This window comes from Pleurodeles waltl, chromosome 3_1 (genome assembly GCF_031143425.1).
Source record: "Pleurodeles waltl isolate 20211129_DDA chromosome 3_1, aPleWal1.hap1.20221129, whole genome shotgun sequence".
NCBI classification, from domain to species: domain Eukaryota; kingdom Metazoa; phylum Chordata; class Amphibia; order Caudata; family Salamandridae; genus Pleurodeles; species Pleurodeles waltl.
In genome coordinates this window covers 195,058,459-195,080,737 of record NC_090440.1, presented here as the reverse complement: position 1 = coordinate 195,080,737, position 22,279 = coordinate 195,058,459, and the positions used below count along the sequence as shown (strand labels likewise).

The 22,279-nt window shown below is 44.0% G+C and overlaps 1 protein-coding gene across 1 annotated transcript in view; it reads left to right on the top strand.

The window, feature by feature from the left end:
• Window positions 1-22,279, top strand: part of PTPN9 (protein tyrosine phosphatase non-receptor type 9) — a 232,730-nt gene that overhangs the window by 180,874 nt on the left and 29,577 nt on the right. The window contains exons 8-11 of the mRNA XM_069222172.1: window positions 7,626-7,716; window positions 13,455-13,524; window positions 14,758-14,836; window positions 20,887-21,037. Coding sequence (XP_069078273.1) covers window positions 7,626-7,716; window positions 13,455-13,524; window positions 14,758-14,836; window positions 20,887-21,037 — 391 coding nt within the window. The remainder of the gene's footprint in view (window positions 1-7,625; window positions 7,717-13,454; window positions 13,525-14,757; window positions 14,837-20,886; window positions 21,038-22,279) is intronic.

The window sequence follows — 22,279 nt, the reverse complement described above, 5'->3', positions numbered from 1 at the left end:
TGTAAGTGAAGCAAGTAACCCACTACATGTTCTGGAGTTGTGTGTAATGGTTGTATTTGATTAATATGGCAGTAGCAAACAAACCTCTTCCATTTACTTGCATAGCAGTGCCTGGTGGATGGCCTTCTGGCTTGTTTTATGACTTCCATACATTCTTGGGTAAGTTGTAAGTGCCCGAATTCTAGGATTTCAGGAGCCAGATTGCTAGATTCAGCGATGCTGGATCTGGGTGTCTGATCTTTTGGTTGTGCTGTGTCAACAGATCTGACCTGTTGGGCAATTTGAGGCAGGGTACTACTGATAGGTCTAGCAGCGTTGTGTACCAGGGTTGCCTTGCCCAAGTTGGTGCTATTAATATGAGTTTGAGTTTGTTTTGACTGAGTTTGTTTACCAGGTAAGGAAGGAGAGGGCGAGGAGGAAAAGCGTAAGCAAATATCCCTGACCAGTTCATCCATAGGGCATTGCCTTGGGACTGTTTGTGTGGGTATCTGGATGCGAAGTTTTGGCATTTTGCGTTCTCCTTTGTCGCAAACAAGTCTATCTGAGGTGTTCCCCAGAGTTTGAAATAAGTGTTCAGAATTTGGGGGTGAATTTCCCATTCGTAGACCTGTTGGTGATCTCGAGAGAGATTGTCTGCGAGTTGATTTTGGATCCCTGGTATAAATTGTGCTATTAGGCGAATTTGGTTGTGAATTGCCCAACGCCAAATCTTTTGTGCTAGCAGGCTTAACTGCGTGGAGTGCGTCCCCCCTTGCTTGTTTAGATAATACATTGTTGTCATGTTGTCTGTTTTGACGAGAATGTATTTGTGAACTATTATTGGTTGGAAAGCTTTTAGTGCTTGAAAAACTGCTAGAAGTTCTAGGTGATTTATATGCAGTTTTGTTTGATGTACGTTCCATTGTCCTTGTATGCTGTGTTGATCGAGGTGTGCTCCCCACCCTGTCATGGAAGCATCTGTTGTTATTACGTATTGTGGCACTGGGTCTTGGAAAGGCCGCCCTTTGGTTAAATTTATGTTGTTCCACCACAGAAGCGAGAGGTAAGTTTGGCGGTCTATTAACACCAGATCTAGAAGGTGACCCTGTGCTTGTGACCATTGTGATGCTAGGCACTGTTGTAAGGGCCTCATGTGCAGTCTTGCGTTTGGGACAATGGCTATGCATGAAGACATCATGCCTAGGAGTTGTAATATCATCTTTGCTTGTATCTTTTGTGTTGGATACATGCGTTGTATGATGGTGTTGAAATTTTGAATTCTTTGTGGACTTGGAGTGGCTACTCCTTTTGATGTGTCTATTATGGCTCCCAGGTATTGTTGTACCTTGCGCGGCAGAATTTTGGATTTTGTGAAATTGACGGTGAACCCTAGTTTGAAGAGGGTTTGTATGATATGATTTGTGTGATTTGAGCACTCTATTAACGAATGGGCCTTGATTAGCCAGTCGTCTAGATATGGGAACACATGTATTTGCTGCCTTCTTATGTGTGCAGCGACTACCGCTAGACATTTGGTAAAGACTCTTGGTGCGGTTGTTAATCCGAAAGGCAGTACCTTGAATTGGTAATGTATTCCCTTGAATACAAACCTTAGGTATTTCCTGTGCAATGGGTGTATTGGTATATGGAAATAAGCATCCTTGAGGTCTAAAGTTGCCATGTAGTCGTGTAGTTTTAGCAATGGCAATACTTCTTGTAGTGTGACCATGTGAAAGTGGTCTGATTTGATGAAAGTGTTCACTACTCTGAGGTCTAGGATTGGTCTCAGCGTTTTGTCCTTCTTTGGTATCAGAAAGTACAGTGAGTAAACTCCTGTGTTTATTTGTGTGTTTGGCACTAATTCGATTGCATTTTTTTGCAATAGTGCCTGCACTTCTATCTCCAGGAGATTGGAATGGTGTGTTGTTAAATTTTGTGCTTTTGGTGGTATGTTTGGAGGGAATTGTAGACATTCTATGCAATAACCATGTTGGATAATTGCTAGAACCCAAGTGTCTGTAGTGATTTCCTCCCATGCTTTGTAATAATGACTTATTCTTCCCCCCACTGGTGTTGTGTGGAGGGGGTGAGTGACATGTGAGTCACTGTTTAGTAGTAGGGGGTTTGGGGCTCTGAAATCTTCCTCTATTCCTAGGGAATTGCCCTCCTCTATATTGTCCCCGAAAACCTCCTCTATACTGTCCCTGGTAACTGGACGGTGTTGCTTGTGAGGTGCTGGCTTGTGTGCTCTGACCCCGAAACCCCCCTCGAAAGGGTGTTTTACGGAATGTGCTGTAATTGCCTCTGCTCTGCGGGGAGTAGAGTGCGCCCATGGCTTTGGCAGTGTCCGTATCTTTTTTGAGTTTCTCAATCGCTGTGTCCACTTCTGGACCGAACAGTTCTTTTTCGTTAAAAGGCATATTGAGAACTGCTTGTTGAATCTCTGGTTTAAATCCAGACGTTCGGAGCCATGCATGCCTTCTGATAGTTACAGATGTATTAATTGTCCGTGCAGCTGTATCTGCAGCGTCCATGGAGGAGCGGATCTGGTTGTTGGAAATGGTCTGTCCCTCCTCAACCACTTGTTTTGCCCTATTTTGTAAGTCCTTGGGCAGATGTTCAATGAGATGTTGCATCTCGTCCCAGTGGGCTCTGTCATAGCGCGCAAGTAGTGCCTGGGAGTTCGCGATGCGCCACTGGTTTGCAGCTTGTGCTGCGACTCTCTTACCAGCTGCATCGAACTTGCGGCTTTCTTTATCTGGGGGTGGTGCATCTCCAGATGTGTGGGAGTTGGCCCTTTTCCTAGCTGCTCCTACAACAACAGAGTCTGGTGGCAGCTGTGTAGTGATGAAAACCGGGTCTGTAGGAGGCGCCTTATACTTTTTTTCCACCCTTGGTGTGATTGCCCTACTTTTGACCGGCTCCTTAAAGATTTCTTTTGCGTGCCGGAGCATACCAGGGAGCATAGGCAGGCTTTGGTATGAGCTGTGGGTGGAGGAGAGTGTGTTGAATAAAAAATCATCCTCGACCTGTTCTGAGTGGAGGCTTACGTTGTGAAATTGTGCTGCTCTAGCCACCACTTGAGAATACGCGGTGCTGTCCTCTGGTGGAGATGGCTTTGTAGGGTATGCCTCCGGACTGTTATCTGACACTGGGGCGTCGTATAGGTCCCATGCGTCTTGATCTTGGTCACCCTGGCTTATGGTGGTGTGAGCTGGGGAGTGTGATGGAGTTTGTGCTGGTGAGACGTTAATCACGGGCGGAGGAGAGGGTGGTGGGGTAACTCTTTTCACCACTTTAGGTTGTGGTGTCTGTTCAGTTTGGAACTCCAACCTTCTCTTTCTTCTAATGGGGGGAAGGGTGCTTATTTTTCCTGTCCCCTGCTGTATGAAAATACGCTTTTGCGTATGGTCTACATCAGTTGATTGTAGCTCTTCCTCAAACCTATGCTTTTGCATTTGGGAGGTTAGCGAGTGCTCTTCTGTATAAGAGCCTGAAGCTGGGTCGCTTGCAGTTTGTTTCGGCACCGAAACCCTGTCTGCGTGTTTTTTCGGCTCCGAGATGACTTTTTTCTTTTTCGGGGCCGAAACCTCTCGGCGTCGATCTTCTTCGGTGCCGCTGTCTCGGCGTCGAGCCGTGTCCACACCGGCATCTCGGTGTCGAGGCTTGTCTCCAGCACTTTCTTGGTCCCGAGAAGGCTGCGTGCCGGTGTCTCGACCGGAGTCGGACGATCTCGGCACTGTTTGGGCCTTTTTCGGTGCCGACGGTCGGTCACCGAATTTATGGGTGGAGCCATGGCCTGATGGCAGTGGCGTCCCCTGGGCCTTGTAAATCTTCCTCTGTGTGGTTTTCGACGTCTTACTCACGGTTTGTGTATCGTCGAATCCTTCGGAGTCCGATTCTTGGATCGAGAAGGTACCTTCCTCTTCTTGTTCCTCGAACTCTCGGTGGGCTGTCGGCGCGGACGCCATCTGAAGTCTTCTGGCTCGACGGTCTCGGAGTGTTTTTCGGGACCGGAACGCACGACAGGCCTCGCAGGTGTCTTCACTGTGCTCAGGTGACAGGCACAGGTTACAGACCAAGTGTTGGTCTGTATAGGGGTATTTATTGTGGCATTTGGGGCAGAAACGGAACGGGGTCCGTTCCATCGGCGTTCTTCAGCACGCGGTCGGGCCGACCAGGCCCCGACGGGGGATCGAAAAACTACCCCGAAGGGCACCGGAGCTCTTCGATCTTCGATGCGGTGTTGAATCTAACTACGCCGATCCCGAACGCAACAATACCGACGAAAATCTTCCGAAATTAGCTATCTTTCCGTTCCGAAACTCGGAGCGACAGGAACACGTCCGAACCCGATGGCGGAAAAAAAACAATCGAAGATGGAGTCGACGCCCATGCGCAATGGACACAAAAGGAGGAGTCACTCGGTCCTGTGACTCGAAAGACTTCTTCGAAGAAAAACAACTTGTAACACTCCGGCCCAACACCAGATGGCGAGCTATTGCAAAACATGCGTATCTACAGCGACAGATGCCATCGAACATTTTATTTTGTTTGTTTTATGATACGATTTACACAGCTATTGAAATGAAGTCATGATTCTGTAACCACAATTAAATAACATCAATTGTTTTGGTGATGTATTTTTAATACTCTCCAAGTTGATTGTAACTTGTTGATATTACTGTGTGCTGAATTAATCATTATAAATAATAACAAGTCTTGGCAGATAGGTTAAAATGTTGGTTTTTTACAAGTTTACTTGATGATAACTGTGTAAGTTCACTTTCTAATGTTCCCCATATTTGGTCTATAACCGTTAGTCTACATAAGTCTAGTGTGGCCACAGCATCACCCTACAGTAACTTTGAAAGTAATCTCAGAGGTAAGAAATGCTGTTTTTGTGAGCAAGTGTTTGATTGCAGGAATATATTATGAAGGGTTTGGACCAATGCGAAAAATACAACAGAGGTATTTTGCACCTTTCTACTGCTTTCTTTAAAAATAATAAAGCACGCAAAATTTGTATTTTATGTAATAAGAAGTGAACCAAACTGGCCTTGCCTCAAATGTATCCTTAAAATAATCCGAAGTGTACAGCGTAATACATTTGTTCCAACTATTGTTATGTAGCCATAGGAGTCAGCCTTACTCTCCATTTTCTCAAGCTAAGGGTAGATATATTTTATCTTCCTTATTTCCCAGCATACTAGGCTTGTTGTCACTCCTAGCAGCTTAGACACCTGTCCAAGCTCTCATAGCAGGTACAGTTTATTTTCTTAAAAACGTTATTTTGAATTAAATGACTTGTACCCCTTAGACATAAAAATAAAGATACAAGATCATTTGACTTGGTGTGGTTCTGCATTTTCTGTGCCTTGTTTCTGTAAATTGTGAGTGTGGATCTCCCTGTTTTCACAGGGGTGAGAAATGTAATAAAATATCTACTTGTCCATTGGACAGGTTGCTTCTTAAATCTGCTTGTCCTGTAAAAAAAAATCTGCTTGTCCCTTTGGTGCCATGTAGTGGGGCGACAAACTATGGCAGCAATCTCGTTCTGCAAGAGCTCGGATAATAGCCTTTCTGATTATGTCAGAGCTACTTCAGGGCTTGAATACTTGCAACTTCAATCCCTACTATAGCAATTTTCTTATTTTGCCACCTTTCCGCAGAGCTACATAGTGGGGCTGGAGGAAGCCGTAAGCAATAGTTCCAGGGCTGGAATACCTTTGAGTCAGCAAACCTACTAACTTGCATGTTTTAAGGATTTTCACCAGCTCTTCTCTAATCTTTTCCCATAAAGAGCAAGGTTGAAAATTGACTCCTAACAATGGCAGAAGTAGAATTTCTTCCAGGTTGGGGAAAAAAGTGGTTGGAGGGAAAGTGAACTTGTAAATGCGCGAAAGATTTTCACAGGATCAAATCTACACATACATATTTGCTTGTGCTAAAACACAGTTCACAACTATTTTCTAAGAGTACGATTTCCTGATCTACTTCTGTAATTTCTTGTGAATTCAGGAAAGCCACTAATTCAAAGACATATACCATGGGTGCACCTTTTTGACTTTCTTTAAAAATTGGGTCCCTAATTAGGTCTGGCGTTAACAAAGATATTTTGTTTTTATTAAATGTATATTTCTCTATCTATCGGATGTCTTTACTGTGAGTGATCACATTCTGCTCTTCCACAAGAAGCATATTGTCACACAAAGTAGTTTTGTTCAGTGCCAGGAACTACTGTGGCAGTCAGTGGTGGGAATGTGTGCTTTTTGAGACCAAAAACGTGTTTTTCTTTTTGCCAGTGTTTGTTACAATGGTGAGGGCCTGGCTGCGCCCACAAGAATAAAGTGTTATGAAAGCCATGTCATAACAAGACAGCCAAAACCAAAAGACTCACAAAAAGTATTTTATCGGTTGGCTTTGCCAGTGCTTGTTTATTTTCATGTTTCCCATAATCTTATTGAAACTGGCTACACTGATTTTCCATTGGGAATATTTTTTGTTAATATTAGCATGCATCAACACATTTTACTAAATGTCGCTTCAATGAAATAGCACCTAACATTTTATAGTAGCAAAACGTTTTTTTCCTACTTGCATTTGTTTTCCTGAACATTGTATTTTGAAAGCAAAAAATCATAACTCTTGCTTACAATCTTCTGCACCATTCAAACATTTGCATCTAATCAGAGAGTATTTTGGGAGCCTCATATTGTTAAACTTTTCATATGTGTGTACCCTTTTTTTTTTTTTTTTACTGGAACTTCTGTCAGTAGTGCAGTGTGACCTTAAAACGTTTATTTACAGCGCTCACCCTAATAATGAAGGCTTTTCATTAATAAACCATAACTACAAGTTCGAACAGCATCAACATATAGACACACATTACCTCAACTGCAGACAGTTCGCTTCTCTGTAAACTGACAGCTGAAGGGTTTGTGCTGCAGGGGGTTGGACCTACTTGTCCCAGGGACAAAATAAACATGAAAACGTGTTTCCCTTGACCCCAAACAATATGTCCTGGGCTTCCACATCCCTGTTTCAGAACACAGCTATATGCTCATCGTCTCAGCCCCTGCCAGTTGGTCTTTGGTTTCACCCTGCTGTCATCTGTTTTTCCTTTGGCATTGCCTTACTCAGTATTAGCGCCGTGTCTAACCTACGTGCACTTCTGAATCTGTGCAGTAAAGATTCGATCAGTCAGTGTCCTCTGGTGTAAGAGATAGAGAGGGCTATATAGGCTGAGGTTCAAGAGGGAAGTGGCAGCTTCTCCATCCCGAGTACCTAACAAATTTGGGCATAAAGGTTCAGTCTGCTTCAACCACTGACCTCAATAAAAACTACGGTGAGTAGGGAGCACACCCTCAGTTGCCCGAAGATTGGGCTTGTCTGTTTTAACGTTTGTGTACAAGAGCTTTGGAGGATCCCAAATGAATCTTCTCCACATGAGGATCACTTATATCCATAAATACCTGCTTACTTTAGAAGAATATGCTATTTGTTGACAGAGTCCTACATTTGTGCATCTCACCAGCTTTGTTTCTAGCAACGTCTTCCTCATTTGCAGCTTAGGTAGTTTAAGCATGCTTCGTGAGACACTGGAAGACTGTCATAGCAACTCTTGTTTTTTTTCATTTCTGTAGTGCTCCATGGAACCAGGAGAAAAACCGTTATGGTGATGTGCCTTGTTTGGACCAGACAAGGGTGAAGCTCAAACAGCTCGGTAGGAACGAGGTCTGTTGAATCGTATATTGGCATTAAACTGTTTCTGTATTCTATGTTGTCTTGATCTTGTCTAGCTCGCTGTGTAGCTTTTTGCAGCGTCCTCTACGCCACACAGATTCACACCATAACAGCCAGAGGTTGCGCTCTATCAACTTATTTCTGACCCTCCCTCTGTGTTTAGAATATTTGTAATTACAACTGTGACATTCATAGGTTGTGTCTTTTTTACTTGGATTCGGGCAGCCTTCTTTTCTTAAACCCTCTCTACTTTCCCAGACTCTTTTAGATCTAACAAGGTACAAAGAGGTGAGCCCTGGCTGAGAATATATGTGCCTCACCTGTAGACGCCATATCTCCTCTTCAGTCTCATAGTACCCACTGAGAAATAGCTCCAAAAAACTACTTCTTTGAATGCTCTAGAATTTCTCTCTAAATCTTCACACGCAGGGCTGTCTTGTTGTACCTGTTTTTCTGCAGATTGTACACTTCTGAGATGAACTTGCTTATTTTGCACAATTTGAAACTCTCAAACCTAATCGTTAGTAGTGCTGCTTCTTCTGCAGGTTATAGTACATTTTTCTAACCCCTCAGTCCTTGCGCCCACTGGTTATAGCCTGAAACTTGCTTTCCCTGCATACTCATTGACATCCCGCTGTTGCTAGTTTAACAAAGCCTGCTTTTCCTACATCCTCTTTCCCATGTATCTGACTCTTCTTCCCTTCCATGCTCCTTGCCACCACCTGCTTGCCCTGATTTTCTCAGTAAATCTGATGTTTGTAGCATGTTTTGCTGTAGATACACATGCTCTGCATTCTCATGCCTGGACGTTTGTAACTAATGTCTTGAGGTATATGGTTGACCCCTTATGTGTGCATTGCGCATGGGCACCAACTCTGTTGTTGGCCTGCAGGAGTTATTTCAACACCTGCCTCCTAAATACAGACAAAGGGGAGAGGAATTGGTCGCAGAAGCCAAGAATATCTTGAACGCAGCTATACGTTGAACCCTAGGTGCACCAGACAGCACAACACAAGGAGTGAATGCAAGAATTCTCATTTCCCGGCACACATGGCTTGTATCTCGGGGGCTAAGCCCAAGATGCAAGAACACCTACTTAATCTCCCCTTTGATGGAGAACACTTGCTTGGCCTACCAGTCGTTATCCAAAAGGTCTCATATACAGTGCCTTGCTGTCAGCCGATTTTTCAGCTACTGTCACTATGCTGATTTAATATGCCTGTTAACTCGCAATTTAAAAGAAGTCCCTCTGACCTTTCCATTTGACTTAGAGTCATACCCTGTCCATTAAAAATAATTTTTGGAACTGTGCCCACAACTTAAGTCCATGAAAATTTTGTTTTTTTTGCAGATCTAACAGTCCTGTTCCGTTTCTTCTGTCAGTCAGTCAAGATTCTTTATTTCAAAGAAATCAATCCTTACAGACATATTAGAACATTGGAACGTTGGCAGCTCCACTGAAAACAATGGAGTGCTCCGGGCTTTTACTGGCCGGTAAAAGCCCGCAGCCGCCAACATTCCAATGTTCGCTTTGTTCACAGCAACAGCTGTGAACAAAGCCTAACGGAGCCCGAGGGGATTTTAATCCCCTCGGGCTCCGTGAGCAATTTGTTTTTTATAATAGAACATTCTGCCCTTCGACTCAGGCATTTAACGCGGGAGCGGGCCTTTAATAGCCGGTAGAGCCTGCTACGGCGGGTTCTAACGCTATATTGCACATTGCCACCAAAAAACCTCTCTGGTTCTCTGACACCCTCAAAGAATCAAAGAAAACTTGTCGTGCCCTTGAGAAGGCCTGGCGCAAGGACCACACCGCTGACAACATGACCGCCCTCAAGAACGCTACACGCGAACACCACCACCTGATCCGCACTGCCAAAAGGAACTTTTTCACCGACAGACTAGACAAAAACAGCCACAACAGCAGAGAACTCTTCAGCATCGTCAAAGAGTTCTCCAACCCCAGCGCCAGCGCCAACGCCGTCACGCCCTCACAGGATTTGTGCGAATCCCTCGCCACTTTCTTCCATCGCAAGATCAGCGACCTCCACGACAGCTTCGGACACCAGACCCAACCATACACCACTGAACCCGCTTCCCCGGACATCACCCTCAACAACTGGACCCACATCAACACGGAAGAAACCAAATCCATCATGAACTCTATCCACTCCGGCGCCCCTTCGGACCCCTGCCCGCACTTCATCTTTAACAAAGCCGACGACATCATCGCCCCGCACCTCCAGACCGTCATCAACTCTTCTTTTTCTTCTGCTACCTTCCCCGAATGCTGGAAGCACGCTGAAGTCAACGCCCTACTAAAGAAACCTACGGCTGACCCAAGCGACCTGAAAAACTTCCGCCCCATCTCTCTTCTACCTTTCCCAGCCAAGGTAATAGAAAAGACCGTCAACAAACAGCTGACCACCTTCCTGGAAGACAACAACCTGCTCGACCCTTCACAAACCGGATTCCGAACCAACCACAGCACGGAAACCGCCCTCATCTCAGTCACAGACGACATCAGAACCCTGATGGACAACGGTGAAACAGTCGCCCTCATTCTCCTCGACCTCTCGGCTGCCTTTGACACCGTCTGTCACCGCACCCTAATCACCCGCCTACGCTCCACCGGGATCCAAGGCCAGGCCCTGGACTGGATCGCCTCCTTCCTCGCTAACCGCTCCCAAAGAGTTTACCTCCCTCCGTTTCGCTCAGAACCCACCAAGATCATCTGCGGCGTACCTCAAGGCTCATCGCTCAGCCCGACACTCTTCAATGTCTACATGAGCCCCCTCGCCGACATCGTACGCAAGCACGACATCATCATCACCTCCTACGCCGACGACACCCAACTTGTACTCTCCCTCACCAAGGACCCCGCCAGCGCCAAGACCAACCTACAAGAGGGTATGAAGGACGTCGCAGATTGGATGAGGCTCAGCCGCCTAAAGCTGAACTCTGAAAAAACGGAAGTCCTCATCCTCGGCAACACCCCGTCCGCCTGGGACGACTCCTGGTGGCCCACGGCCCTCGGCACCGCACCGACCCCCGCAGACCACGCCCGCAACCTCGGCTTCATCTTGGACCCTCTTCTCACCATGACCAAGCAAGTCAACGCCGTGTCCTCCGCCTGCTTCCTCACTCTCCGCATGCTCCGTAAGATCTTCCGCTGGATCCCCGCCGACACCAGAAAAACCGTGACCCACGCCCTCGTCACGAGCCGCCTGGACTACGGCAACACCCTCTACGCCGGGACCACAGCCAAACTCCAAAACCGCCTGCAACGCATCCAAAACGCCTCGGCCCGCCTCATCCTCGACGTACCCCGCAACAGCCACATCTCCGCACACCTGAGACACCTGCATTGGCTCCCAGTCAGCAAAAGGATCACCTTCCGTCTTCTCACCCACGCACACAAAGCCCTCCACAACAAGGGACCGGAATACCTCAACAGACGCCTCAGCTTCTACGTCCCCACCCGCCCCCTCCGCTCCGCTGGCCTCGCACTTGCTGCCGTCCCTCGCACCCGCCGCTCCACGGCGGGTGGGAGATCTTTCTCCTTCCTGGCGGCCAAGACCTGGAACTCCCTCCCCACCAGCCTCAGGACCACCCAGGACCACTCCGCTTTCCGGAGACTCCTAAAGACTTGGCTGTTCGAGCAGCGATAACCCCCCCTTTTCCCCCCTAGCGCCTTGAGACCCGCACGGGTGAGTAGCGCGCTTTATAAATGTTAATGATTTGATTTGATTGCCTAACTCATTGATATACACACTTACAAATATCATAAAATTAGCAATACATAGCAATTAATTAAATCAGTTCCACCAACGCATGTAATTTACCTATGAGTACAACACAGCATAAAATTTAAAATTTCTTCTCGCTGAAACTCAGTAGAAGGTCAGCAGCCCATTATCCTACACATATTAAAACATTTTTAAAAGTGATAGATTAACCAGTGGCATGCAACTAATTTTGTCAATTAAAATGTTATAAAGTGCAGTGTGCAAGACCAAATTATCGCAGTCCCAAGGGACCCGTTCAGCCAACCTCCATAGCAATTTCTTCTGTCCTGAAGACAGTGGCGGCCGGCAGCTTTAGGAGGGAGGGGGGCGGGCGGGAAGCACGCACACACTCTCATTCTTTCACACACAGACACGCACACACGCACATCCATTAACAACACTCATAACATTCAAACATGCACGCATGCACCAAACATTCATTTCAAAACATCACACACACACACACACACTCATTCTTTCACACACGCACGCACATCCATCAACACTCATAACATTCAAACATGCACGCATGCACCAAACATTCATTTTAAAACATCACACACACTCATTCTTTCACACACGCACACACGCACGCACGCATACCCATTAACAATACTCATAATATTCAAACATGCATGCATGCACCAAACATTCATTTTAAAACATCACACACACACACACTTACCTTCAGCCTCGAGGTCCCAGGAGGGTTGGGACTGCTGCCTTCGGGAAGGCAGCAGTCCCAGCCTCGTCACAGAGTGGAATGGGGTCAGTGAGACTGCTGACCCCACCCCACTCTGTGACGAAGTGTCACTGATTAACACTTGCCCTGGGCTCTTCAGGGCTTAAACCTAAAGCGCCCAGGTCGAAGTCAATGGGTGACGCTTTCCTCGTCACCCAGGGGAGGGCCTCGAGGCACCTTTGCTGAGCCGAGGAGGTCATGCCCATAGGAGCTGTGACCTCCTCAGCCCAGCAAAGTTCAGCTCAGGCAGCGAGGAGTCTGCGCAAATGTCTCACTTCTGGCTGTCTGAGCTGAAAATGTTCAGCCTGACAGACACTCTTCATAAGGGCAAAAGGTGGGGGGGCTTGGTCCCTCCCCCTAAAGGACGGGCCACGTCTGCCTGAAGATGGTCTCATGGTTTTGGTCCGCTAGGAGTTTGACACATCGACCTTTTGCCTCACATAAATCTTTACAATTTCGATAAAAAAACACCTGTTTTCTAGGCATAGAGTTTTTTAAATTTGGTTGAGTGGTTGTTCTGAATAATGCAAGGCCTATTCTCGGAAAGACTCATGAAAATAATTTACGAGCTTGCTATGCAACTCATGTCTATATGACCTTAAAAGGAAATTTTATTCAGCTGTTAGAAACTGCTAGTGATTTTGATTTGTATATGTTATTTGCTTTCAAAGACCGTACACTTACATTAATATATCAAAAAATGCTATTCGAATGCCAGCATTGAGTACACCTCTTACTATTTTTTGTTATTTTTGGATATTTTTTTTGGTTTTTGATTCTGATCGATTCCCCTGATTGGATTTATTTGATCAGCCATCTATAGTAGAAGATTGAGTTGCTCTTTTGTGTCTTACAACCATTTTCCTTTACTCACTCAAGCAAAAAAGTTGTGATCACACCACTTCAATTTTCAGTTTCACTATGTTGGTTATGACATGTAACTCCATGACCACACCTTGGCCTTCTGGAGGTTTTCCGAAGTCCTACTGTATCCCGTCTACCCTACAGGTTTGAGAAGTCCTTATACCAATCACATTGTTGCCAGTGTTACCTTTGTTTAACAAAAACAAAACATTAAAGTGTTTATATAGATGGACGCCTTCCTGCATGCTCAAACTTTTGTGATCACCAGCCTGTGTCATTCTATTCTTGGAGTTTGTATGTTCATGAAACTTGTTTGGTCTTTCTTTTCCTCTTAGAGGACAGATTACATTAACGCCAGCTTTATGGATGGATACAAGCAGAAGAACGCCTACATTGGTACTCAAGGTAATCCTGCCAACAGGTTTCCATTCTACTTTGCAGACAAGTACACCAGCTCTGAGCAAACATATTGTGCTTACAGTCCATACGAAGAAATAGTTTTTTTCTGTGGCACAATGTGTCAAATCCTCAAGCAGGTTTCTACAACAAATAACTTCTTTTATGTAAAACTACCAACACCACTGCGGAAACTGGAGGTATATAAATGTTAAAGTTACGTTATAGTTGGGTGAAAATGTCAGTTTAAGCAAAACATTCTAAGCTAAAAGCACTGAAATTCCCCAGTTATAGTTAACTGAACTAACTATAGCTAGCACCCCTGCCAAGCAGAGTGTTGTGATCAGTGATGCCATTTCAGATGTCAAGAGTGATGTAGCATGTGGTTATAAGCAGTGCAAGGAGAGGGTGCAATTTATATGTACTTTAGTTAACTATAACTGGTGAATTTCAGTGTTCTTTTAAGTTTTGTAAATGTCACGCTTAAATGACAGGATTGCTTTAACCTTTGGTTTTGTATAGTGAATTTCTAAGGTTTTTATTAAATGTAAAGTAAGATATTATTAGCAGGCCCTGCTCCCAACCTCCCTCAGGCAGCCACTCCTTGCGGCGCATAGCCTTCGGCGCAGCATGGGGTAGGCGCAGTGTGGAGATGCACCCAGATCCCCCCATGGCTCGTGGTCCCCCTTCAAGGTCTAGGTTTCAAAAATACACTGTGGCGCTAGGTGTGGCACTTTACATCGCACTCTGTCTGACCAACTACATTAGAGGCTGCTATCATGACAGGATCTTCTGAGTTATAAGGAAAAATATTCATTAGCAACCTAATGTATTTTTTACAGTGACTTTTGAGTTTTTAGTCTGCATTTATCCTGCATGGACAATATGAAGGAATCAAAAGCACAATGAATGAGAAATCTTTGTCCCAACCCCCACATTAATATTCTTTCCTTTAAACCCTTTTATTCTATTTGTCAGGTGTTATTGCATGCAAAAAAACCTCTTTGATCCCTACCAATATTGTGTTACTGTCCCTGCAACTAAAGACATTTTAGAAGTCCTGCACACGCAGACCTGCTCCAACCTGGGAGCTGAATGTCACATTTGCAAAATTAATGGTCTGAAAGGGTAGGGTGTGATGCACCTATTTCTCCTTTGTTTAGACTTTTGTGTGCATGGTCGAATATATGTGTGCTTGATTGCAGAGTTGTAACAATTACATGTTTGATTTTCACATTATAGGGCCCCTGGAGAACACGTACTCTGACTTTTGGCGCATGGTCTGGGAGCAGAATGTGCTGGTAATAGTTATGACAACACGGTAAGTGTGGATTGATAATTATGACAGCATGGTAAGTGTGGAGTTAGTATAGTACATGCTTAGCTACCTACCCAGAAATTAACCCTGTCTATTTCTGCTTTCCTAAGCGTGAACTTTAAGACTGAGCTCAGTGATCATTCCTCTCACATATGCATCCATCTTTATTTTTCAATTGAGTGAATCCTGTCTGCAGAGAGCTGTCATTGAGCTCAGTACACCTCTCTCATCACTCTCAGGACTCTATGGAAATGATCAGTGCCTCTCATATTTACAACCTACCTGAAAATGGACTGCTTCATATCATAATTGTAGCAGAAAACTGGCAGTATATGGTAAGGGTTGCCAAATGGAATGTCCCTGCTTGCTATCTTTGGTGGGTGTGTCTGACCACGAGAGGGGTAGTTGACCTGAGTTAAAGTTGCATCATATGTGCTGCTTTAGGTGCCTCCAGTTAAATCTGTACCTTGGTCAGTGGACTTGACCAGATGTTGTAAAGATGGAGCGTAGATCAAACATGTTGTACAAACAGTAGCCAATAACAGCATGTTTGAACATTAACAATCCCGAACAAGAACATTTAGAGAGACACTGGTTTACTCCATGTTCCTGGGAGGAACTGATTAAAGAGCAAAGAACAATCATACATCCTGTTGACGGACCCAGCAAAATCGGTTCCTATGCCATTGCAACTTAGTAGCACACTCCTTCCAAAGACAGCTTGGTCGTTGGTGCAAAACTGGGGTTCGTGAATGAGGAGTGTTCAGAAGGCTTAAGGTATTGGAGAACAGCGCAGTAGGGTTTAAAGAAGCGAGGCTAACAAGAAGACTTTACAGTGTTTGCAGATGTTAGTTACCACAGACTCAACTGTTAGTGAGCTTACTGCAAGGAGGACTGAGCGTGAAGGACAAAGGCATGAACAGCCTGGCCTCTGCTCTTAGTCTAGCAAAAGACCACATCCCATCTTCCTATTCTTGATGGGAACTGGGCAAAAATATGAAGTCTTAATAATGATCCAGATGCACTGAACCCTCCAGATAAGTAGAGTTCTGTACAGTTCATCAGTTGTGACTTTAGGGGTGGTGCCTAGAACTTCCCCAGAGGGTCCCTGGGTTTTGCCATCTTGAATCCAAGGTTGGCAGGGACCTCTGGGAGCATCTGAGTGGCCAGGTCAGGCAGGTGACGTCAGAGCCCCCTCCTGAAAAGTGGTCACCTGGCTAGGTGCCCAATCCCCCTTTCAGGGATATTTAGGATCTCTCTCTTGGGTGGGTCCTCAGATTTAGCTTGCAAGATTCCAGCAGGACTCCTCTGCAACCTCTACTTTGACTTCTAGACACAGTCTACACTACACTAGTAGGGGATACCTGGCCCTGGTATAAGGTGTAAGTACCTTAGGTACTGATGCACACAGGACCAGCTTCCTACACTCTCCTTCCCTAACTACACACTAGGTGTCTTAAAAGTGCCTGTTATTGAAAAGGGTGGTATATCAGTTGCTGAGTTGGTATATTTGCAAATCTATTTTCTAAGGCTTGCCTAGAGTAATTTTCTCTTTTACATTTCAAAAGCTCTATGATTTCCTTCACTCTTACCTTTTGTGGATTTGGAGGAATTATTTACCAAAACTTCCTAACGTCCACCGCGTTAATGACCATATTTTCATGGTTGTATGTATTTAGATTCTCATCTCTCAAACCTTCAAGAATGACTTTCAAGTCACGCCCCCAAATCCCTTTCTTATCTCTTCCCTCAGCCTCTGGGTTTCTTAAGGTGGACTTTGAATACATTCATACAACCACTTATTAGTCTGTCTTATCCTCTTGAATGGTTCTGTCCCCACCTTTTGACACATGAACCATGAACAGGATATTGTTGAGAACAGTATATGACGGTTTCTCATTTATCCAAGAGGCACTGACCCCAGTATAAGAGTAATCCCTTTCTGTAGCCAGTTTACAAGGTGATGATTAAAGCCAAACAAACAGATAAGTGTTCCCAAGATGAAATCACATTCAGTTGGAGTTAAAAGCCAGTATCCTAAAAACACTTCCAAGGCTGCTGAGGCGAGTTGGAGTTGACAAGAAGAATCTAATCTATAACATCAGAGAGCAGCTAGTGAGAGGGGTAGCAGGAAGAAGGAAGAGCCAAATACTGAAGAACTGGGGGAATAAGGGCCATGAAAGAAGGAAAAACTGGCATTCAGAAGTCAGACAAGCAGACCATGTCAAATATCAATATGCAATAAGAGAGTTGAGAGTCGCTTACTTTAGTGCAAAAATTGACAATGTGCCTAGCTCATCTAAAATGTTATTTAATCTGTCTCATGAAGCCTCCCTCTGAGGTGCACTGCAATATGTTTGTCAACCTTTTTCTAGAAAAATAAATAATATCCTTCACAGGTTTCAGCAAGGTCCCCCACATACAAACCTCAACTAAGGATACATTTTGGCCTTTCCTGAAATCATTAAAGAGGTTACTGTGTTGTAGGACTCTCGTTGTACCAACAAGACTGCTGTATTTTGAGCGGCAGCACCACCGAGCATGGGGTACTGAGTCTGATCCCACACTGTGTGACAGCTGTCAACCTGACCTTTACATCTAGCTAGCAGCATCTCACCAGAATCCAAGAGTAAAAGGTGATTTGTGGCAGCCTATCACATGACACTCTGACTCGTCAGGGAAGTTGTGGTGGAACAGATCATACCCCTTTCTCTCAGTTATACATGTCTCCTACATGCAAAGACAAACAGAAGCAGGATTTGGTTCAACATGTTTATAGAAGCTACTGTATTCTTTGTAAAAAGCCATGAATTACGATTATTAGGTTAATGAAACACAATACCATATGAACGATGACTGGGAAAGTGAAACTGAAGAACAGTCCCACAATACTGTCACAATATTTATTCTAAAATCCCTACCTGAACTAATACGATTCTACATGAGAGCAATAGCAGTGTTAGTCCCAATATGCCCATCCAGTCCCTGGAAGGAAATCCAATCCCCATACCAGTACTATAGGTAGAGAAGAGGTCTGTTGGTCTACTGGGAGTCCCCCCACATAGATGAAGAGAAAATGCAAAGTTTCAGCAGAAACTGCAACAAATTGCTGCATGAGATGGCAAACTGGCTGGAATGTCCCCTCTAAAGTGGTGGGAAAGTGCAAAGTTTTAAAATTAAACATATGATGTTCCAAGAACTGCCCAGACGTGACAACACATATTTTGCCTGTGTGGGGTAGACATTGTACTGTTTGTACCGGCAATATCTCGTAAACTATTGTGTGCAGCCTTGGATTGAGCCCAGGATGAAAATGTTGTGCAAGGAAATGAGTTACAAATTCTGCGTGAAAGGGCAACTGATAAAAAATAATAAAACATTAAAATTAAGCTGTGCTAAAATAATAAGAGGAATACATTTAAATGTAAGTAGTTAAAAGGGCACAGGCCAAGAAACCCCACAACAACTGAAGATATTTTAAAGTCAGTCAAATCAGGGTCATCACAGGACCTAGCCCCTCCAGACATACTTAGGAAAGGAGGTAATGAAGTTCAGTCTGTTTTCACTGATATTTTTAATTACTTGCTGGAAAGTGGGAGTATCCCTCCAGCATGGAAACATGCAATTGGAAATGCCTGCTGAAAAAAACCCTCTGCTGGTCCTTTAAGCACTGAGAATTACAAGCCAGTTTCCCTTGTTTCAAGGACTTGTAAAGCACTGGAGAAATACGTGGCCAAACACCTGTCCTCATTTCTGGAGAAGCATGCTATTTTACATCCAACCCAGACTGGTTTTAGACCTGGAAGCAGTACTGAAACTGCCCTACTAGCAGTCACAGAACAATTAAGAGCAATTTTAGATGAAGACTGTTCTGCGGCTATGATTTTATTGGCCTTTGATACCGTCTCCTATCCCATTCTAATTCGGAGGATGGAGGAGGCTGTAATTTCTGGGGCCATGCTTAAATGGCTTGCAGCCTTTCTTGAAAAATAGACGTTTCCAAGTATGTGAAGAGTCCCTGTTCTCTGCAACCCACCCCCTAAATTGTGGGTTTCCACAGGGTCCTTCTTTAAGCCCGACGTTATTTCATTTATATATTCTCCCTCTGGCCGGCCAACGGTCTTGCACTGGTGTTCTATGCTGATGACATATCTCTTACTCCTGATACAGGAAGAGTTTCTAACCAACTAAATGCCTGTTTAATGTCTGCCAGCCAGCCTAAAACTAAACGGAGAAAAAACTGAAGTGTGCTTTGTCGGCAATAACCCGTCTTGTTGGCTGGAGTTGTGCTGGGCAGACAATCTAGGTGTGTTTCCTCCTCCTATTCCCGTAGTCAAAAACCTCGGGTTCTGGATTGGCAACAAACTTTCCATTGAGGTACATGCTAGGAAACCTGCATCAAGCTGCTTTGGACTTTTAAGGACACTCTGAAAATTGCTAAGTTGGTTGCCGTGCTCTTGTCGCAGAGTAGTAGTGCAAGTACTGGTGAATGCACGCTTGGACTATGGAAACTCTCCCTTGGAAGTCCGAAGTCTGTGATAAAGAGGCTTCAAGCGCTTTAGTATGCTGCTGCCCGGATTCTCTGAAACATACCAAAGTACCAGTCTGCTACACCGGCCCTAGCAGCTTTGCACTGGTTACCTGTGCATAAGGAAAATCCAATTCAATACACTCTGCTTAGCCCATCGTGCTATTTATAGCAAGGGTCTGCAGCTTATACAACGATTGCTGAATCCCTATATTTCCAGGATAATCATTGAGCTCCAGGGATCAAAGGTTGTTGCTGATCTCTAGGATCAAGAAGGCAAGGGGGGCGGGGTGGGGCGTGCTCCTTTTCCTACTTAGCCGCCAGACTCTGGAATTCCTGCTCAGTGGATTTTAGAATGATCCTGTCAGAACTTAGTTTTAGGAAACACTTAAATACCTTTCTTTTTTAGTCAATTACCTTACGTTTCTAGTCTATCTCCTTGAAGTGCACTAAGACTCATGGCAGATGTGTTGTTCCTAGTGATGGGAGGCCCAGTGGGGACCCATACAAATTCCACAGAATAGAATAGAATTTATATTAAACATTGGTCTTATTCGACATCTGTCAGTCTAGTCATCTACCGAACTGGTTGAACAGATTTGGGTACAACTTTCACGCTCCTGAACCAGGAATTGTAAAATGAAAATAGAAAAATTAACCCAGAATAGCACAGAGTGAACCAATAGTTGGTGGCCCATGCACAGGGTGTTGATTAGCTGGTGCAATAGAATGCAGATGAAAAAACAAAACACCTGGTAAGACAGCTGCTGTGGGTTTGGCACCGTTGGCAATTAAATGGGTTGTCTGCCAGTAGTCCTATTGAGGATGTCCGTTGAAGGTATGTATTGTTCCCATTCTTTAATTTTATTGGCAAGAGTACCATCTGTTGCTCAAGTGGGGTGGGTATTTGCAAGGGTTGTGTGCCCTAGAATGCATGGTGCAAAGATTATAAGTTAAAGGTGCATGCCCTATGCTAGATTTTACACAATGTGGTCAAGAAAGCTGCATCTGTATTGTTTTTATGGGGTAGTAATCAGACTTCTGACATGTAATTAATTACATGCATGCAACTGTTTATCAGGCTGGAGATTAATTCCCCCATTATAGTCACTTTTCCCATTGAGGGCGACCCTTGTGCAGCTGAGGAATACTCAGGATTGTGTCATACTGTGTGGTTGAACAACTGTTACATAATGCTGAAAGCAGTAATTAACGGTCAACAACTTCAAGCTGTTTAAAAGTGTATTGTGTGTAGATGACTACTCTGTGAAATGTGTTATAGATACACATTTCATTTGAGACAACAGTTCTGAATATGTAGATAGTTATATTGTTTGCTATCTTAAAGTCAAAAGTCCATTTTGACCTGTGGATGTAAAGTATAGTAGCTCCTCTCCCCAATGGTTTAACCCTCTGATGTCAGCATCAATCACCATCTCCTAGCTGTAGCGTCCTCTATTATCTCCTCTTCTGCCTTGTTTTTCCACTCACTCTTTTGTTCTCTATTTTCTGTTTCTATATGTAGGGTTGAAGAGGGTGGCAGGAAAAAGTGTGGTCAGTACTGGCCACTGGAGCCAGACTCAAAAGGAAAATATGGATTCATCACAGTGACCAACCTGGGGATCGAAAGTTTGAAGCATTACAAGAGGACCACACTAGAACTGAGCAACACTGAAGTAAGTAGATACTTGGAGAAGAAAATCGTTTGCTGTTGAGGGAGATCTCTGTATTGGTGTTGGTTGTAAGGGTCACTGAGAATGGAGCTCTGCTCGGCGTGAGGTTTGGGAATGCCAGCATGACTAATTTCTCAAGAACTGTGTAGAATTTCACTAATTCCAAGACAGGAAGAGGTTGAAAAACACTTGTTTCTGGAGGTTTGACTGAAAGGGATATGTTTGAATAAAGAGCTTGATTCAATATAAGAGAATAGGTCTCTATGTTGACTTATTGCACACAAGCAAAGGGCCACACTTCCATCTATACAACGAACAACTTCCCTCCAAACAACATACTTTCAAAATGGAACATTGTTGCTGCTGTGATCACAATACAATATTCCCTTAACAAATTAACAAAACAAAAAAGAAAACGTCATTATCTCCCTGAAAGAATGTTGTCACCTCTTAGAATGTTTCCATCTTGCACAAGGATCTAGAATGTTATCATCCGTCAGGCACTCCATGCCTTCCACTGTATACCCTTTTGTTGTCATTCGGGACTTCACCACATTTTTTCTTCCCACCTTTTTAACTTTCCTCTACACAAGGCCATGTTTCTGGAATTCCTTACTTTCACCATGTTGCTCTTAAATCCTTTAACTCATTTCCAATTCCAATGTTTTTTTCATTGTACTTATCCCCATACTTTGCTTTGCTTTAACTTATGCTTTCTTGATTTCCAATGTTAGTTTCAGTGTATTCCCTGGGATGTATAAGTTATAATTAGGGCTCCCAGTTTTATGATATATATATATTTTTTAAATATTTCCGGCTATATTTTTTCATATTTGTTTTTGCCTATCTTATCATTATTTGTCTACATTTATTTTGAGTTTTGTGAACAAATGTAAAGTATATGTTCCACATTTAACTGATAAACATGCACTCATACTTTGAGCACATTACAGAGCCAAATAAAATACAAAACATATACCCACGTTAAAATATTAGCAGTATACCACAAACATATGTTAAGATGTGGAGTTATTTAACAAAATTGCATCCTTTGTTTAAACTCCCTATGCAGTCAATCCGCACAGTTGTTAGCCCAGAAGTCATGAATGATAGCCTAGAGAGTGACTAAAAAAAACATTATCTGTATTTTCCACTTTTAAAAAATAAATGGAGACAAGAAACACAGGGCCTGATTCTAACTTTGGAGGACGGTGTTAAACCGTCCCAAAAGTGGCGGATATACCA